The sequence below is a fragment of the Morone saxatilis genome, unplaced genomic scaffold, assembly GCF_004916995.1.
Source record: "Morone saxatilis isolate NCDOM2014 unplaced genomic scaffold, NCSU_SB_2.0 Contig10, whole genome shotgun sequence".
Taxonomy (NCBI): Eukaryota; Metazoa; Chordata; class Actinopteri; family Moronidae; genus Morone; species Morone saxatilis.
This window is the reverse complement of record NW_023339652.1, coordinates 5,092,416-5,106,875: the sequence shown is the minus strand read 5'-3', so window position 1 is coordinate 5,106,875 and position 14,460 is coordinate 5,092,416. Positions and strand designations below refer to the sequence as shown.

The following is a 14,460-nucleotide window of genomic DNA, read 5'->3' as shown; positions in this document are numbered from 1 at the left end:
TCTCTCTCTCTCTCTCCCTCTGTTGTTTTTGTCAGCATATATTGCTCCTTAGAGATAGATGGAGAAATTGATTCATTCTTGTTCTGTTGTATCTGTTCCATATATGAGATGGGGACTGGAGTACTCCAGGCTGGTACTGTCTGCTGCATTTGCACATTACATGACGCTGCTCGCTCTCCTCTCTGCTACTGACAGACTCATAATCAGCCCCGTTGCTGCCTTCTCCAGCTCATGTCTGAGCCAGAGCACAGTCACTACATATTTCAGTTAAAAACTGAGTTAAGCAGAATCTGACTTTTTGACATTTGTTTATTTTGCTGAATGTATTTGACACGTGGTAACTTTACAGATTAATATTTAACACACAAAACATTAAATCAAATTATGGAAATTACATAAAGTAGTTAAAATTAATTTTTAACTAGCTGCAACATCAAAATACTGCATAACATATAGATGCATTAATAACCTAATAATATATGATAATACAGGAAAAACGTATCTAATATTTCTGTTCCACTGCATTTATGTTACCACATATAAAAGCATGTTATGCCAAAAAAATGTGTAATTTTCCAAGTCCCTGGTGGCGTGACCATGAACCACAAAAATCCCAATCCCAATCCTCAATTTAATTTAATAATGCTATTGACTTGTTTTCTTTAAAAAAAGCAAAAGTGAAATTTGCAGCTAACCACATTAACTAGGTGTTAATTTAAATTATAGATTAATTAACTATACTAGTCAATGAGTTCATATGGACAAGAAAGTATTGTTTTCTTCCATGCACTTTGGTGTAAGATGTCTAGAAAAGGCTCTGCCTTTGGACAAATTTCAAAGTGATGGTCTGTGTATTTTAGGAAGAAAAGCCTTAAAAAATGCATTAACATTAAGCTATTCGAGATACACATGTGTGAAAAAGTTTCTGCAGTTACTTTCTGCCTTTATATGGCTCACATATTAAGCGCAATAATAATAATAATCTGTGTGGCTCTGAATTTATGTCTTTGATTTCAAATCAGAACAGAAAGAATGGCACAAACAAATGCCAAATAAACTCAGACATGCCAGAAATATCTCCAAAAAGCCTTTTGTTTAACCTGACATCAATTCTGGCGTCCAAACACTCCTTCACACGCTACTCACTCCTGTTCTGCTGAAAGAGAAGGCAGGGACCTTGAGGTTTTTACAGGCATTCATAATGTTTCATTTCTGTCACTCTTTGTTCTCTCTTTCGCTCCGCAGGGTCTGTGTTTCACCTGGGCTAGACAGCAAAGACACGCAACTCTGAATCTCAGATCGCTCCCAAGGTGCCTCTTAGCATTGTCTCCTCCAGAATCTGCAAATGACAGATGCTACCTCCATCACAGCAACCTGCTGCAGACAGGGGAAACCTATCTCCCAAACCCAAGGTGGCTGTTCAGAATTGCAGATTTGGCCGGGAATATCTCTGCTCCTAGCCAGGGGGTTAGATAGCCTCTCCTCTCTCCATCTCAGTCACTCCAAAGCCAAACATTTGTGGTTTTTTTCATAAGCCCTCTGATCCCTCTGCTGTGGACTGTATCTCTGCCATCCCCTGACACACACAGAAAGCATACACAATTCCCCTTCCTGTACACACCTCATTGTGCACAGCACCCCCTCTTTCTTTTTCCCAGTAACCCCTCTGCTTTCCAGGGCTTATCTTCCAACTGGCAGACATGGGAAATCACACTGCACATCACGCATTCGCATCGCTCAGAAAGCAAGGTCTCTCTTCCCAACTGCCTCCCTTCATCTCGGCCACTGTCATCCTTGCTCTGCTTCTCTTTTGCCCTCAGCTCTCACACCTCTCAGGCTGTCACTCTGCATCCACGCAGCTGGCTTTCATTAGAATTGATGCGTGCAGGTATGCAGCACTGCACACATGACTGCAAAACCAAACACATTTTAATCTGCATGTGCACACACTCACACATCCACAGTATGTAAATATATATATCTTCATTTACATTTTTTAACATGAAAAGTTCATGATCTGCATCAATATTCTTGCATAATGAAACATCAGTAATTAAATTTGAAAAGCAGAATAATCAAAGATTAATGTGGATGCATTCGTGCTTATCCTCGAAACCTCGGACCTCACATTTGATTTTCCTTAAGAATTTTCTTGAATTTCTATGCCATACAGTAGCAAATTAAAAAATCTGAAGAATCTGGGGATTGCCCATTGTTCCAATGGCCTATTATTCCAAAACCCCAATAGTCCGAAAAATGTCCCATTGGACTGAAAACCCATTTGTCCAACAGCCCGTTATCCCAAAAAACAAAAGACAACTGCTATGAAGGTCTATTTTTCCCAAAATACACATTCTCCCTGGAGTTTTCTCCCTATAGTCCATCTGGATGTGCAGGAAGGGACGTAAACACGAGGTTAACATTGTGAAATGTTGCAGTTTGTTTAGTTTTAAGCATCAAAATTACTTGGTTAGGTTTAGGAAAAGATCATGGTTTACATTAAACTAAGTACATTAGATATATCAGTTAAGTTACGAATATAATTTGAAAATACCAGAGTGTGTATTTTTGGAACAAGGGGCCTTCGCCACAAAGGCCATTTGTTTTTGGTATGATAGGATTTCAGTCCAATGGGACATTTTCCAGACTATTGGGGTTTCGGAATAATGGACCATCCAAACAATGCTACGGCACCGAGTAAATTGACCATAGTGTGAATATGAGTGTGATGGACACTGATAGATTGATCTGTCTAGGGTGTACCCTTCCTCACTCTCACTCACACTCTGGGATAGGTTCCATCCCCCTGAACAGCATAAATCAATGTAGAAAATGAATAGATGGACATTACACAACAAGTCCTACAAATTTAACAGCAGAGTACGTCATTTGTAATTTCCCTTTGCTCCCAATGGACAAGAGTGTCAACTCCTATGGCAATTAGGGGTCACTTTAACATAATCATATGCAATTATTTGCTGAAACGATTGATGCTGTCGTTTTTCTTTTCATTACAGCACAAAAAGAGGGACGCTCAGTATTTTCTAAAATCCCCCACAATATGATACACCTTCCTGCTATTATATATTATTCATTATATACATCTATATGTTTTAACAGCAGCATCCTGTTGTGTATATAAAGCATGGAACGAATCACAGATGGCAAGTACAGTACAGCTCCTCAAGAAACTTCCTGTCATAATGCATTAATGATGTGCTACCGAGTGAAAAATTCAACAGATTCCTTCTTTGAAAGTCAAATAGCGTTTAGCATGAAATCTTAAGACAAACAGTGGAGCAGACAGACATGTTACAGCTGGCAGCACTGCAGCTGCAGACACCCTGTAGTAAAAAAAAAAAAAAAAAGGTCTCAGAAGTGCTCACAATGTCTTATCATGGTAATTTGGGGCCTCACTTGATTGTGACTGTTTGATGAAGTGACAGCTAGGTTAAGCAAACTCCATGTGCGAACCCTGTGTGCACACATGTCATCTGCTGAGCTTGATAAGGGTGCAGTTTATTACCATTGGCAGCAATTCTGCACTCATTATAATCCTGTTTGGACAATGGGACATTCACTGTGGGTCAGTTACATCCTTGTTTACATAATTAACAAAGGGCACCGACTCACTTGGACTGAATCGAGTGCTTTCTTATCACCAGTTTTACACCAATCTCTCCAAGCAGACTAATATATTCTACTTATGTCCACATGGTTATCTAATATTCTCCCATTAGCTCAAATCTTGTGTCAGCTCGAGTTTTGCAAGAACTGGTCATTTCCGTATGTGGGAAGTAGAAGCAAAAGAGTTCCCTGACTGCAGTTTCTTTGACATGACTGACGAAAGCTAAAAGCATGCAATTACAGTTGAATAGTGAGTTAACCTATTCACCCTTGTCTTAACACTGTCACTTGCTGCTTCAACTTAGTACTTAAGTAGGTGGATTTCCACCATACTCATGGTGGATTGAATGTGAATGTGAATTACTAGCTAGCATTGACTGAGATTAAAATCATTTGCAAGGGATTGCTGGATTTAGCCGAGATGCAATCAATCTGAGATGTGCCAGGAGACAAGATAAATACCTATAAAACTTACACAGTAATTAAAGAGGATAGAGAAAGTTCACTCTCAAATACAGCTTGATACATAGACTGATGTTAATTTATCTTATTTAAATTTAATTTAGATTATTTTATTTCATAGTTTTGACCTGTGTGTTAACTAAAATACACGCTACAAAATATAAAAGCATGTCAGGAGGAATATCAGCGGTTCGGCTGAAGAAACAGAGAAACCCAAGATGGAAACATCCCTTCAGCTATAATTAATTAAACAAACCAACTAATCTAACATTCCCAGTAACTGTTTACAATAATTTGACAGTGCAAGAAAGTACTGGAACGATTTACATCTCGTAAATCATCAGTTTGTTTCTGCGTGGGCCTTGCTTTTGATCCAAACCGACCGAATGACATGTGATTTCTCTGGAGAGTATATAACACTTCAGCTTTCAAACTAGTCCAGAAAGGCTACTGTGTTCCATCTTGGGTTCAAGGAGGCCATGAGTCTCATAAAAGACTTGGCTTTGTCTTGGGTGTATTACATTTTATTGGAAATACAGATATTCAAGGATAAAACCTTGATTTCTTCAATAAATGTAACCGTGCCAACACAAGAAAGAATCTTCTTCCTCAGGGCATGCAAAGGAAGGAGTCATTTCTCCAAAATGTGTTTTCATTCAACATTTGTTTATGTTCTGAAACTAAAAGTAAAATATCATATCTTCACATTGTGTCATATTTTTGTGGATGCGGTGATTCACCCACATACCTGTAGCCGATAAGCTAAACATGTCCAGCAAAGGTGCATTTTATCTAGGGGTGATTTATTACTCTCTGCTTACCTTGCAGCTTGGTCTTGGGGATTTTCCCACAGGGCTTGGTGGCTGTGACAGTGGCGGCGCAGGTCGCATCCATGAGCGCTCGCTTCAGTACACCCGTCCTGTTCTTTTTCCCCGTCGCCAGATCACACTCCCCCCAAGCCTGGAAGTCATACTTGCATTCCCCTATAGCACACAAAGAAATCAGATACTCAATTAGATGCTTTTGTCTAGTGAAGTAGCTCTGAGGAGGCACAGAATGGCAGCGATCAAGGAGAAAACCTGGTAAAATGAGACAATGCAGCTTCGATATATTTGTTTTAATAAGCACTCAATTGCAATCAGTGACTGAAACGAGCCCCTTGAGCCTGAGGAGCTGTGCGTCATACACTGTGAATGACTGTTTGATGAGCGCTTCTTAATTTACTTGGCTATTTTCTCCTGTCCAAGATCCACAGATGAGTTCTCTTAAAAGTTCGACACCAGACCCTCTTATTAGCAACAAAATAAAAGATGCTTATATCGTTGTGCTAACAGAAACAGATGGCACTTCACAGTCTTTATCTTGTATTTCCTATATGACGACACCCGATAATGTAACCAATGGCCTGGCTCCTGTTCATCTTGGAGATAATGGACAGATACAATCTTATACTTTCAACAGCAACTCAAATAAATTTCACATATGTGCTTTCGTTTTGATATTAAATTTAACCCAACTTAAACTTAACCCCAGAGGATGCAAGATTACTCTAGAAAATGGCAGCAGTGGCGGGTGTATATTATAGAAATGTGTTTGAAGAAGCCTGTGTGTGTGCGCGCATGAGTGTATGTGAGTTTGTGTACTGTATGTCCATGTCTCTCATATCTCTCTCCATTATTTTGTTGCCACTCTAGCCAGGCTCCCTTGGGGCTGTGACACTCATTCCTCAGCTTCCTCTCACATGAAAGCGTTGGACCCCTTCTCACTACCTCTGAGATCCCAGGGTGCTCATCAGAGGAGGGGAGAGGGGAAAGAAGGGGTGAGGAGGAGAGGGATGGAGAACGAAGAGAGGGAGTGACAGGGCCATTGTTGCAAGAATCCTACAGGGACTTCCTGAGCATCCAACTTTAAAACCCTGCTCCTCCATAATTTGTCTCTCTGAGAGAGCGAGGGCTTCCTTGCTGGCTCCTGGGAATTTGGCAGACAGCCCATGTCCTCCTTAAGGTGTCACATACAAGTAGGCAAAAGAATGGTTGTACACACCCACTCATCAGCAGTCCTGAATGACTGGAAAAGATCTAATCGTGTAGAATTTTTGCCTGCCTTTAAAAAAATTAAATAAATTCAGTGTCAAATATTTGCTCAGGACTTTGTATTTTTAGGATAGAAATAATAACTTTCTCCATAAACCTGCAACAGAGTTAGTTTGTGAAAAGCTGAAAAAGATGGATTGGACAAGTACTCGGCTGAAACAAGTTTCCAGTACAAATTAAGTACTTTATACGAGTACGAGTATCATCGGAGTGAAATGCATCTATATCAATACTTCAAAATACAACAACCTATATATACATATATTTTTAAAGTTGTTCTGTAACTAGTTCTCTTACTCTTGTGATTAAAAACATTGCTCTGAAACTTATTTCCGAGTTTGTTTTTTAAATAATTAAATCACCCACATCTGGTTTAAGCCCCACCCATTTCAAGTATGGATAAGGATACAGATAATTTAGTTGGTTGAACAGATACAGATAAGGGTGTACTCGCTTATCCCTAACGGATGAAGTATGATACAGAATTATTTATATTTTACACACATCTTCACACTTAAATCTCCATAATAATGATAGTAATATTTTAATGATAATAATCAATACAAAAATGATGCTAATAAAGACTGTTTTTATTATGTTTTTTGTATCTTTTTAACAAATAGAATATAGATTCAGATCCACATTATACTTATTTAACATAACTAGATACTTTTTTAGCTATGACAAGTAAACTGACTTTAATGTGTAAAATGGGTGGAGTGCCCCTTTAATAAGGGACCCAGACCTCAATGGCTTGAAGAAAAATTTATTTTCTTGCAGATTTAAATATTGTTCCCTTTCTTGTATCACCTAATAAACATCACTAAGCTCTGTTTTGGGCTTTGTGTGCATTCAATGTACAAGTATATCTGTGGTCTATAGAAACCCATTAGCTGTAGTGTTGGTTATGTCACCAACCCCACACAGTTGTCCTCTTTTCTGGGTCATGCTGCTGGCAACCCTACAGTGATGTGCACACCCTCCTATTTTAGGCACATTTATACTTTCCCTGCATTGTTATGTTGCACTCCTGTGAGTTGCAAAGAACTATTTGGGCCATGTGCTGCAAATGTAAAACCACAGTTACCTTACTTTTTACTTGTTTGTTTTTAAGGATCTCTTGTAATTTTAATATTGTAAGCAGATGTAACAGTTTTACCAAGTTGGATGTCAGATCTTTCATGCTCTGGATCTAGTCTGGAATGAGTCCCATAATTAAGGATACACTGAGCTTGTTAGTCCACTAGCAAAATAGTCTTTACATCAATGACACACAGTTTTGCTGAGCAGCAGCATATCTGTATCCAGGTTTGGCTGCCAGGGTTAAATTACAGGGTCTTTTCACACCAATTCTGACACATTTTGTGGGGCGTAGGAACCAAATGTTACAGTATTTATTTATCTTTTTAATTGCAAAAATATCCTAAATAAAAAAAGACTCTGGCTCACTCTGCAACATTTTTTCCTTTTCAGCCTCTACAACACAAAAAGGGCTAGTTAGTCTCTCTTTACTTCTCTTTTCTCAATTAACTTTCCACAATTTAGAGGCCAGAGGCATGTAACTTATTGCCACTTCTCAAAAACTTCTGCTGCTATAATCTATATAGCCAGTTAGCAGGACCATTATTTCCTGCAGTGTGTTCATCACTTGTGACAGGCTCATTGCAGAGCAGCAGGCTCCTGCCTGACAGGCCTTACTGGGGGAACAAAAGTCCCTGAGGCTTGTCACTGTAAGACATTTCAGCTGTGAAGGCTGCACAGTCTCAAACCCAAAAAGCAAATGACAAAGCAGAATGATTATTCCTGTGTTTTCTGTGACGATGTATCACGTCCTCAGCAGACATTTCTGTTGTACCTCTAATTAGCTAGCTTACTCATTCCTATTGTGAAAATGGGACCATTGTTCTTGTGAATGACAGGCCAGCATACATCATGGGGATTGTGTGGGGTGAGCGAGATGGGAGTCATGCAGTTGTGCAGAAAGAGGGTTCTGTTCTCTGGATCTTTTAGTGGTAAATTATTTAAATACTATTTAGACCTTTTAGATATGTACTAAGAAATATCTGGTCTGAACAGTCCTCCCTCACCTCCAAACTTCTTCTTCCAGTTGCAGGGGATCTTGCAGCGTTGGGTCTTGATGGTCTGCTTGCAGTCGGTGCCGGTGCGTGTTCCCTCCCTGGTGCCCAGTCCGCAGTCCCCTTCGTTGGCTACACACACACTCCACTGCCACTCCCCACAGTCCGACTTGCGCTCCTTCTTCCCTGTAGGGCCAAACATACACCAGTTCTACAATATTGCCATAGTTTTGGGGTGAGTTTAAGTCAACGGAAACTAGTGCAACTTCTTCAAAGTGACAACTCTTGTCAAAGCAAGTCTCAAGACGCATGAAGTTTTTGAGGGCACGATGCAGTCGCAAGTCTTTAGAAGCAGAGTCCTTTAGTCAAGTGTCAAGTAATGTATTTAAGGGGTTAGGTTTTAGTTCTGGCAAGAGTCTTACATCTACAGCTCTGGTAATGCAAAACGTGTTAGTTTTTATTAATACAAGAAATGGAAACTGCTACTTGCAGTGTTTATAAAAGTTTTTACCACCTCTTGGGCTTTTTCAAATTATTTCAAGGCAGATGTAATGGGTTTAAGTGCATGTGCTAATTTCCAATGCAAATTAACTTTTTTTCTTGAATTTAAATTAGGCTAAATGTTGTTTTCTTTACCCACGTGGGAGTTATCTAACTTATTTTGCCCTTCTTACAAGATATTGCTATTTGTTTCCGGTAAAATCTCAAAGGAGACAAAGACAAATTACCCCAACGGCTACTTTTTTAAAATTTCATATATTTTAAAGAGTTTTGTCCAACTAAATAAGTTGTTCAGAGGGACATTTTTCACAGTGCTTCCTTTTCGGGAGTGATAGCACAGTATGTCACTCCACTGGGGCAGAGCCATTTTTTATGTTAGTGAGTTTAATTGACAGACATTGTTTCTCCATCATCAAACAAGTTGTGATATATTTTGACACCAGTGAAGCATCGGCTCCATTTTATGTTTTTTTTAAAGATCCAGCATTAAGTAGAAGTGTCCACCTTAATTGTGGCATGTCAAACTTAATCATTTAATATTGATTTAGTTTCAAACTGAACAGAATAGTGCCCCTGTTCCACATTAATATACAGTACATAAACCTGCAGATATAAATTCATCCTATAGATTTTTCCATTGTTGAAGAATCTGTCCTGAGCTTTGCAAGATTCACCTTGTTTCTCTGCTTTGCCTCCTTCAGCTGCCATCACCGTTAGTACCAGGAGCGCCATCACGGCCACCCGTGTCCACTGCTTCTGTCCATTCATTCTGAAAGAGAGACAAGACAATAGTTAGAGGAGAACCTTGCTTTCTTTACACAGTCAAAGTTTGCTGTTCAGTGCAAATTCAGGAGTTATTTTTGAATGTGAAATGTCCCTTGTTGTTTGAGAACTCATGACTTTTGAGAACTCCCTAAAAATGTGCCTGAACTCGACAGGTTCAGCTTTTTGGTAGAACAGGAGGAGGAAGGAGGGGGGAAAGCAATAGTCCCAAGTCTCATGAGAGAGAGGAATAGCCTGGGGAATTTCCATCTCTCATCTTGTGTCATTTCAACTGTGCTGGATTCCAATATCAACATTTTGATTGTCTGCACTGCTACTACACTGTCAGTCACTGCTGCATTTTCTGTCAATCTCTGTGAAACCTTGTCACAGGAAGACAGTCACAAGTTTGATTTGATTTGTCAGAACTCTTGTTTATTTGCCCTCTGTAGCCTGAAGCAAGAAGTTTAACAGATTCAAAATTATGTTGAAAATGTTAATTATTTATAATGTTGTGCTAATTATTCTTTTATGGACCGTGAGTGTAAGTCAACCTTTGTTCAACAAAAGACTGAGATCGGTGCTCTGAGTTAAATTATTGGAATGTGTATTGGGTGAGGAAAAAGTTTGATAATGGCATCCCTTATATAGGAAGTGTCTGAAGAGTGATTCAGGTGTTTGTCTTAAGAATAAGATACTATATATACAAGTGATGCTGAAGTCAAAAAAATGGAAGAAAATCATGACTATTCCAGTGTCAGTATTCACTTTTTAGCTGCAAGAAGATACAGATGCTTGTAGTTTGAGAGACTTGTGTTTTAAGTCCTTACTAGTTGCCTAGAGAAAAGATTACACCTGCAAGAATGCAAGAAAAGAGTAAGACAGCTGAGAGGTTTCTATTTTATTTAAATGAAAAAATGTCTCTGGTGTCCGTCTCTTTGTTGTCCATTGTTTGCACAGAGCTGCTGACATTATTTAGCTTGTTTAAGGTTTTTAAAATATCACAAAAGTACTCAATGTTATCAGAATCAAAAATTCATTTGTTGTTGGTTCTGGAACAGCAGAAAGCTGTTACTGTCACTATCACCAGCAAAATGCGCTTTGATGAAACTATTGCAGAAAACCCGCCCGCTTCAACTTTCCTTCTCTTTTGTCTTTCTCCCTCTCTGTGAGGAGAGACAGCATGAGACTGAAGCAATTACCTGGCTGATGCCAAAAATGCTCCTCAGTGCTTAGATTCCTGCAGAAAGGTTGAGCCTGGCAGGGAAATAATATCTATTTGTCATTTTTAATTAATCATGAGCTGGCTCTGAGGCCCCCCACCCCATTGCAGAATTAACTAACATTCCCAACTTTTCATTTCACTCACATTCACATAAGTTAAGTCTCAACCTGTCAGACGGTGGTGAAAGCCTCTGATTTTCAATATCAGGTATTCAAAACTTATATTTAATTATTCGATGTTATTGTACTGCATTATACCTAGAATTTAATGTCTCCCAGCACTCATAATGAGCCTTATGGAGCCTTCAGTCTGCCTGCTAGGGAAAGTCGCCTGAATCCTTCACTCGATTGATTTTATACTTTTCCGACTGTGGCACACAAACCCTGTTTTGATTAAATACTTCAGACTCCATCTCCCGTTTTTTTTTTTTTTTATGTTGACTCTTTTTAATAGATTCCAAACTATTTATCTCCATAACCCAAAAAAGGAAGGGAAAAAAATCATTGAATCCCAACTGTAAGAAGTGCGTACAATGAGTTCTAAGAGTTTCAGAGAGAAAACCTAATGAAAGCTCCCCGATAAAGATCATTTTCCAAGAGAAAGGCATTGTGGCCTTTCAAAAGATAAGAAAGCCTTTTCCTCCGTTAGTCCCATACAGAGTGATGGGTTCTTGGTGCAGTGCAGGCATAAAAGGAGACAGGGTAGATGACTTTGAATGAACACTCCATACAGTAGGTTAAAGAAAGAAATAAGTCTTGGGAATTAAAGTGATTTAACCATTTCCGGTGTGCTTGAGAATCCTCTGAGAAGACAGCTTTTTCCTCCTCTTGAGGTCAATAAATGAAATGGAAGTCTCCCCCAACCATGTAGCTCCTATTTCCAGAGCATGACAGCACCTATAATGGATGACTGGGTGGATCGGAGAATTTGACTATCATTCGGCAGGCATGTGTGCTGCCTGTGTAAGGCTTTGATAAGAAGCGCTGGGGATTGCCAACTTTAAGGATGTCCACTTGTGCTTTTACATAAATGCTCCACCTCACTATTTCTTCAATACACACAAAAGCAGACACACCTACAGCTTGACGCTTGTGACAAAGAGAAGACAAGCTTAAACGAAAGAACACACCAACCAACGTTTTTTCCTGCCAAGTCTTGGCCCCTGGCAACCTGACCACGACTCAGTCACTTATTCATATGAGTCAGACCTTCATAATTTGACTAAAGCAATGAGCGCTTTATCAGCTCAATTCACCGCGGTTTCCCCCAGGTCACAACATCCTTCGTTTTTGTTTCCTTTCAGGGGAATTACTGATGAATTTTGCAAAATTCTGAGACATTTCAATGTTCTGCCAAAGCTGATGCCCAAGAAGCAAGAGAAAAAGAGTCATCAATCATTGTTCAACTTGTCCCCAGATTCTAAGCCAGATATTTGAGACAGGATATTGCCATACCTGAAGATTTAGTGAAGTGAAACTCAAATAAAAGAAAGTCATTTAATACCTCAGAGGTTGTAGTGAGACTGTAATATATTATATTTTATAATATATTTGGAAAAAACCTAGAGTTGGAATTTGTTTGAACTGGTTCTAAAAGAGACTGTGCTCATTGTAAAACTAGTTATGAAAGGTCAAGATTCTGGGGCTTTTTGGGTGTATGAGCACAACTAACTGCAGTTCACGTGCCATCCTGGAACTTTTGTGGACAATCAAAGTAAATAAAAGCAAGACAAACAGTACACAGCACATTCACACATTCAAAAACGACTCTTGGCCTCTTGGAATGGTGACAATTTAAACCATTAAGCATCCAAGATAGAAAAATGTTGTAGCTTAATTTAAATGAGTAACTTTAATTACATATTAAGGCTTCATTATTAATCAATCTGCAAATTATTTTCTTGATTAATCATTAGTCTATGAAATGTAAGAAAAAATGTGAGAAATGCCTGTCAGTTTCTCAGTTACTCTTCAAATGCTTGTTTTGTTCAACTAACAGTTGAAAACCGAAATATATTCAACTTAAAATGATAAATACCAGCAAAAAGTAACACATTGTCACATTTGATTTTTATTTGATGAATGACTGGACCAATTCTTATTTAAAATAGTTGCTAATTAATTTTCTGTTACTAACTAATCGATACATTTATTTCATGTTTTATAATACGAATTGTACATTACAAATTATGAAAAACCCCTCCAAACAACAAAGGAAGTAAATATGGTCAAAAAAAAATAATTCATGGTATAAAAAAACTTAATTGAATGTCAAAAATGTATTAAAGTGGGATCCATGCAAGATCTAAGTGTTTGCAATTAAAGACAGAAACAGACTGAAGTCTAAATGTAGAAATCTAGTAGAGTTCCCCACTGAGCTATGATGGGAACAGGAGAACTGAATGTTTGCAAACCTCACACCATGCAGGTCACTTTAGCTGGAACATCAGTAGCATCCAGTGGCCAGTGTGGCTCATGAGCCAGTGAGAATTAGTCCTATCAAACCCTCAATTTGCCCCATTGATCCAGACTCAGCTGTGGGTTCCTGGTGAAAGGAATGGAGGAGGAAAGCCAATACTGGCCACAAATCGATGGACCTTCAGTGACTCCTTGCGAGCTCCGGCAAATAAACACAAGATGCTCCTCCACTCTAGAGCACAGACGAACGCTTTCTCTCCTCACTCTCTTTAGGACTGACGTAATCTCTGCCAAGTACATAAATCTGTTTATATCATATCCTTTGTTTGCATCTGCTCCAAAGCCAGGGTCGGCGCGAGTTGAGAGTGCAGGAATAAAGGAGAGAGCAGTTGAATTAATCAATTATAAAGGCCCAAGAAAAGGTGAATTACTTGGGTTATTAGTTGTACTGGCTGAGCGAAAAAGATTTCCGCCATTATCGTTCTGTGAAGAATGGATTTTGGTTTCTTTAATTTAAATCATTAACCTCTCAAAATCCAGTTCTTAATCAGAGAGCTTGTCTAAATGCATATCGGGAGCATGTAATTATGCAACAGCCCCTCTGTGGTGTGTTAATGATGAACACAAATATTATCATAACACACATGTATGCTTTTAATATCACTTAGTGGCACATGAATTATACATGTTTTTTTAATAACTCTTTGCCCCTGGAGGTAACAAATCAAAGAATGTAGTTTCCAAAGTTAAGTCTTTTCCAGCTCTCTCTGACTCCATCACACATAAATTGTTTCAGTCTGAGGCGATGCTTTTATTTATTTATTTATTAGGATTTATTTTACTCAAAATGTGCCTTTTGACTTAATTCATACAGTGTATCAAAACACGCTTTAAGCAATATAAAAAAGAAACAAACATTGTTTAAAATACACAAATATTTTAGTAGACTCTTTAAAGTGGCTTTAATCTATATTGTTATATATTTTATATATATATATAATACTAATTATCCCCCAAATCTGCAGTCCACCTTTATAGCAGGTTTAGTATCAATTAGCAACTTCATAGCAACTTTACAGTTTCGGTTAACTCTCACCTCTCTCATGGTGTTGTTTTTGTTAGCAGCGATTAAATTCAATTTCATTCAGTTCAATTCAATAGAATTAGAGAAAATTAGATAAAAGCTGTAAAGGTCCACCCACATACATTGTGAGTATCAAACATACACAGTTAGATTAGCTGGTTAACATTTAGCAGCTTATGAGCAATATATTTCCCTCAGGAGTTGGTGGAGACCA

At 38.5% G+C, this 14,460-nt stretch overlaps 1 protein-coding gene across 1 annotated transcript in view; it reads right to left on the bottom strand.

Moving 5' to 3' along the window:
• The window catches only part of ptn (pleiotrophin), a 43,350-nt gene that overhangs the window by 6,756 nt on the left and 22,134 nt on the right, over positions 1-14,460 (bottom strand). Inside the window, exons 2-4 of the mRNA XM_035673001.1 lie at positions 9,433-9,527; positions 8,270-8,443; positions 4,911-5,072 (exon numbers count right to left, since the gene is read on the bottom strand). Coding sequence (XP_035528894.1) covers positions 4,911-5,072; positions 8,270-8,443; positions 9,433-9,526 — 430 coding nt within the window. The 5' untranslated portion in view covers position 9,527. The remainder of the gene's footprint in view (positions 1-4,910; positions 5,073-8,269; positions 8,444-9,432; positions 9,528-14,460) is intronic.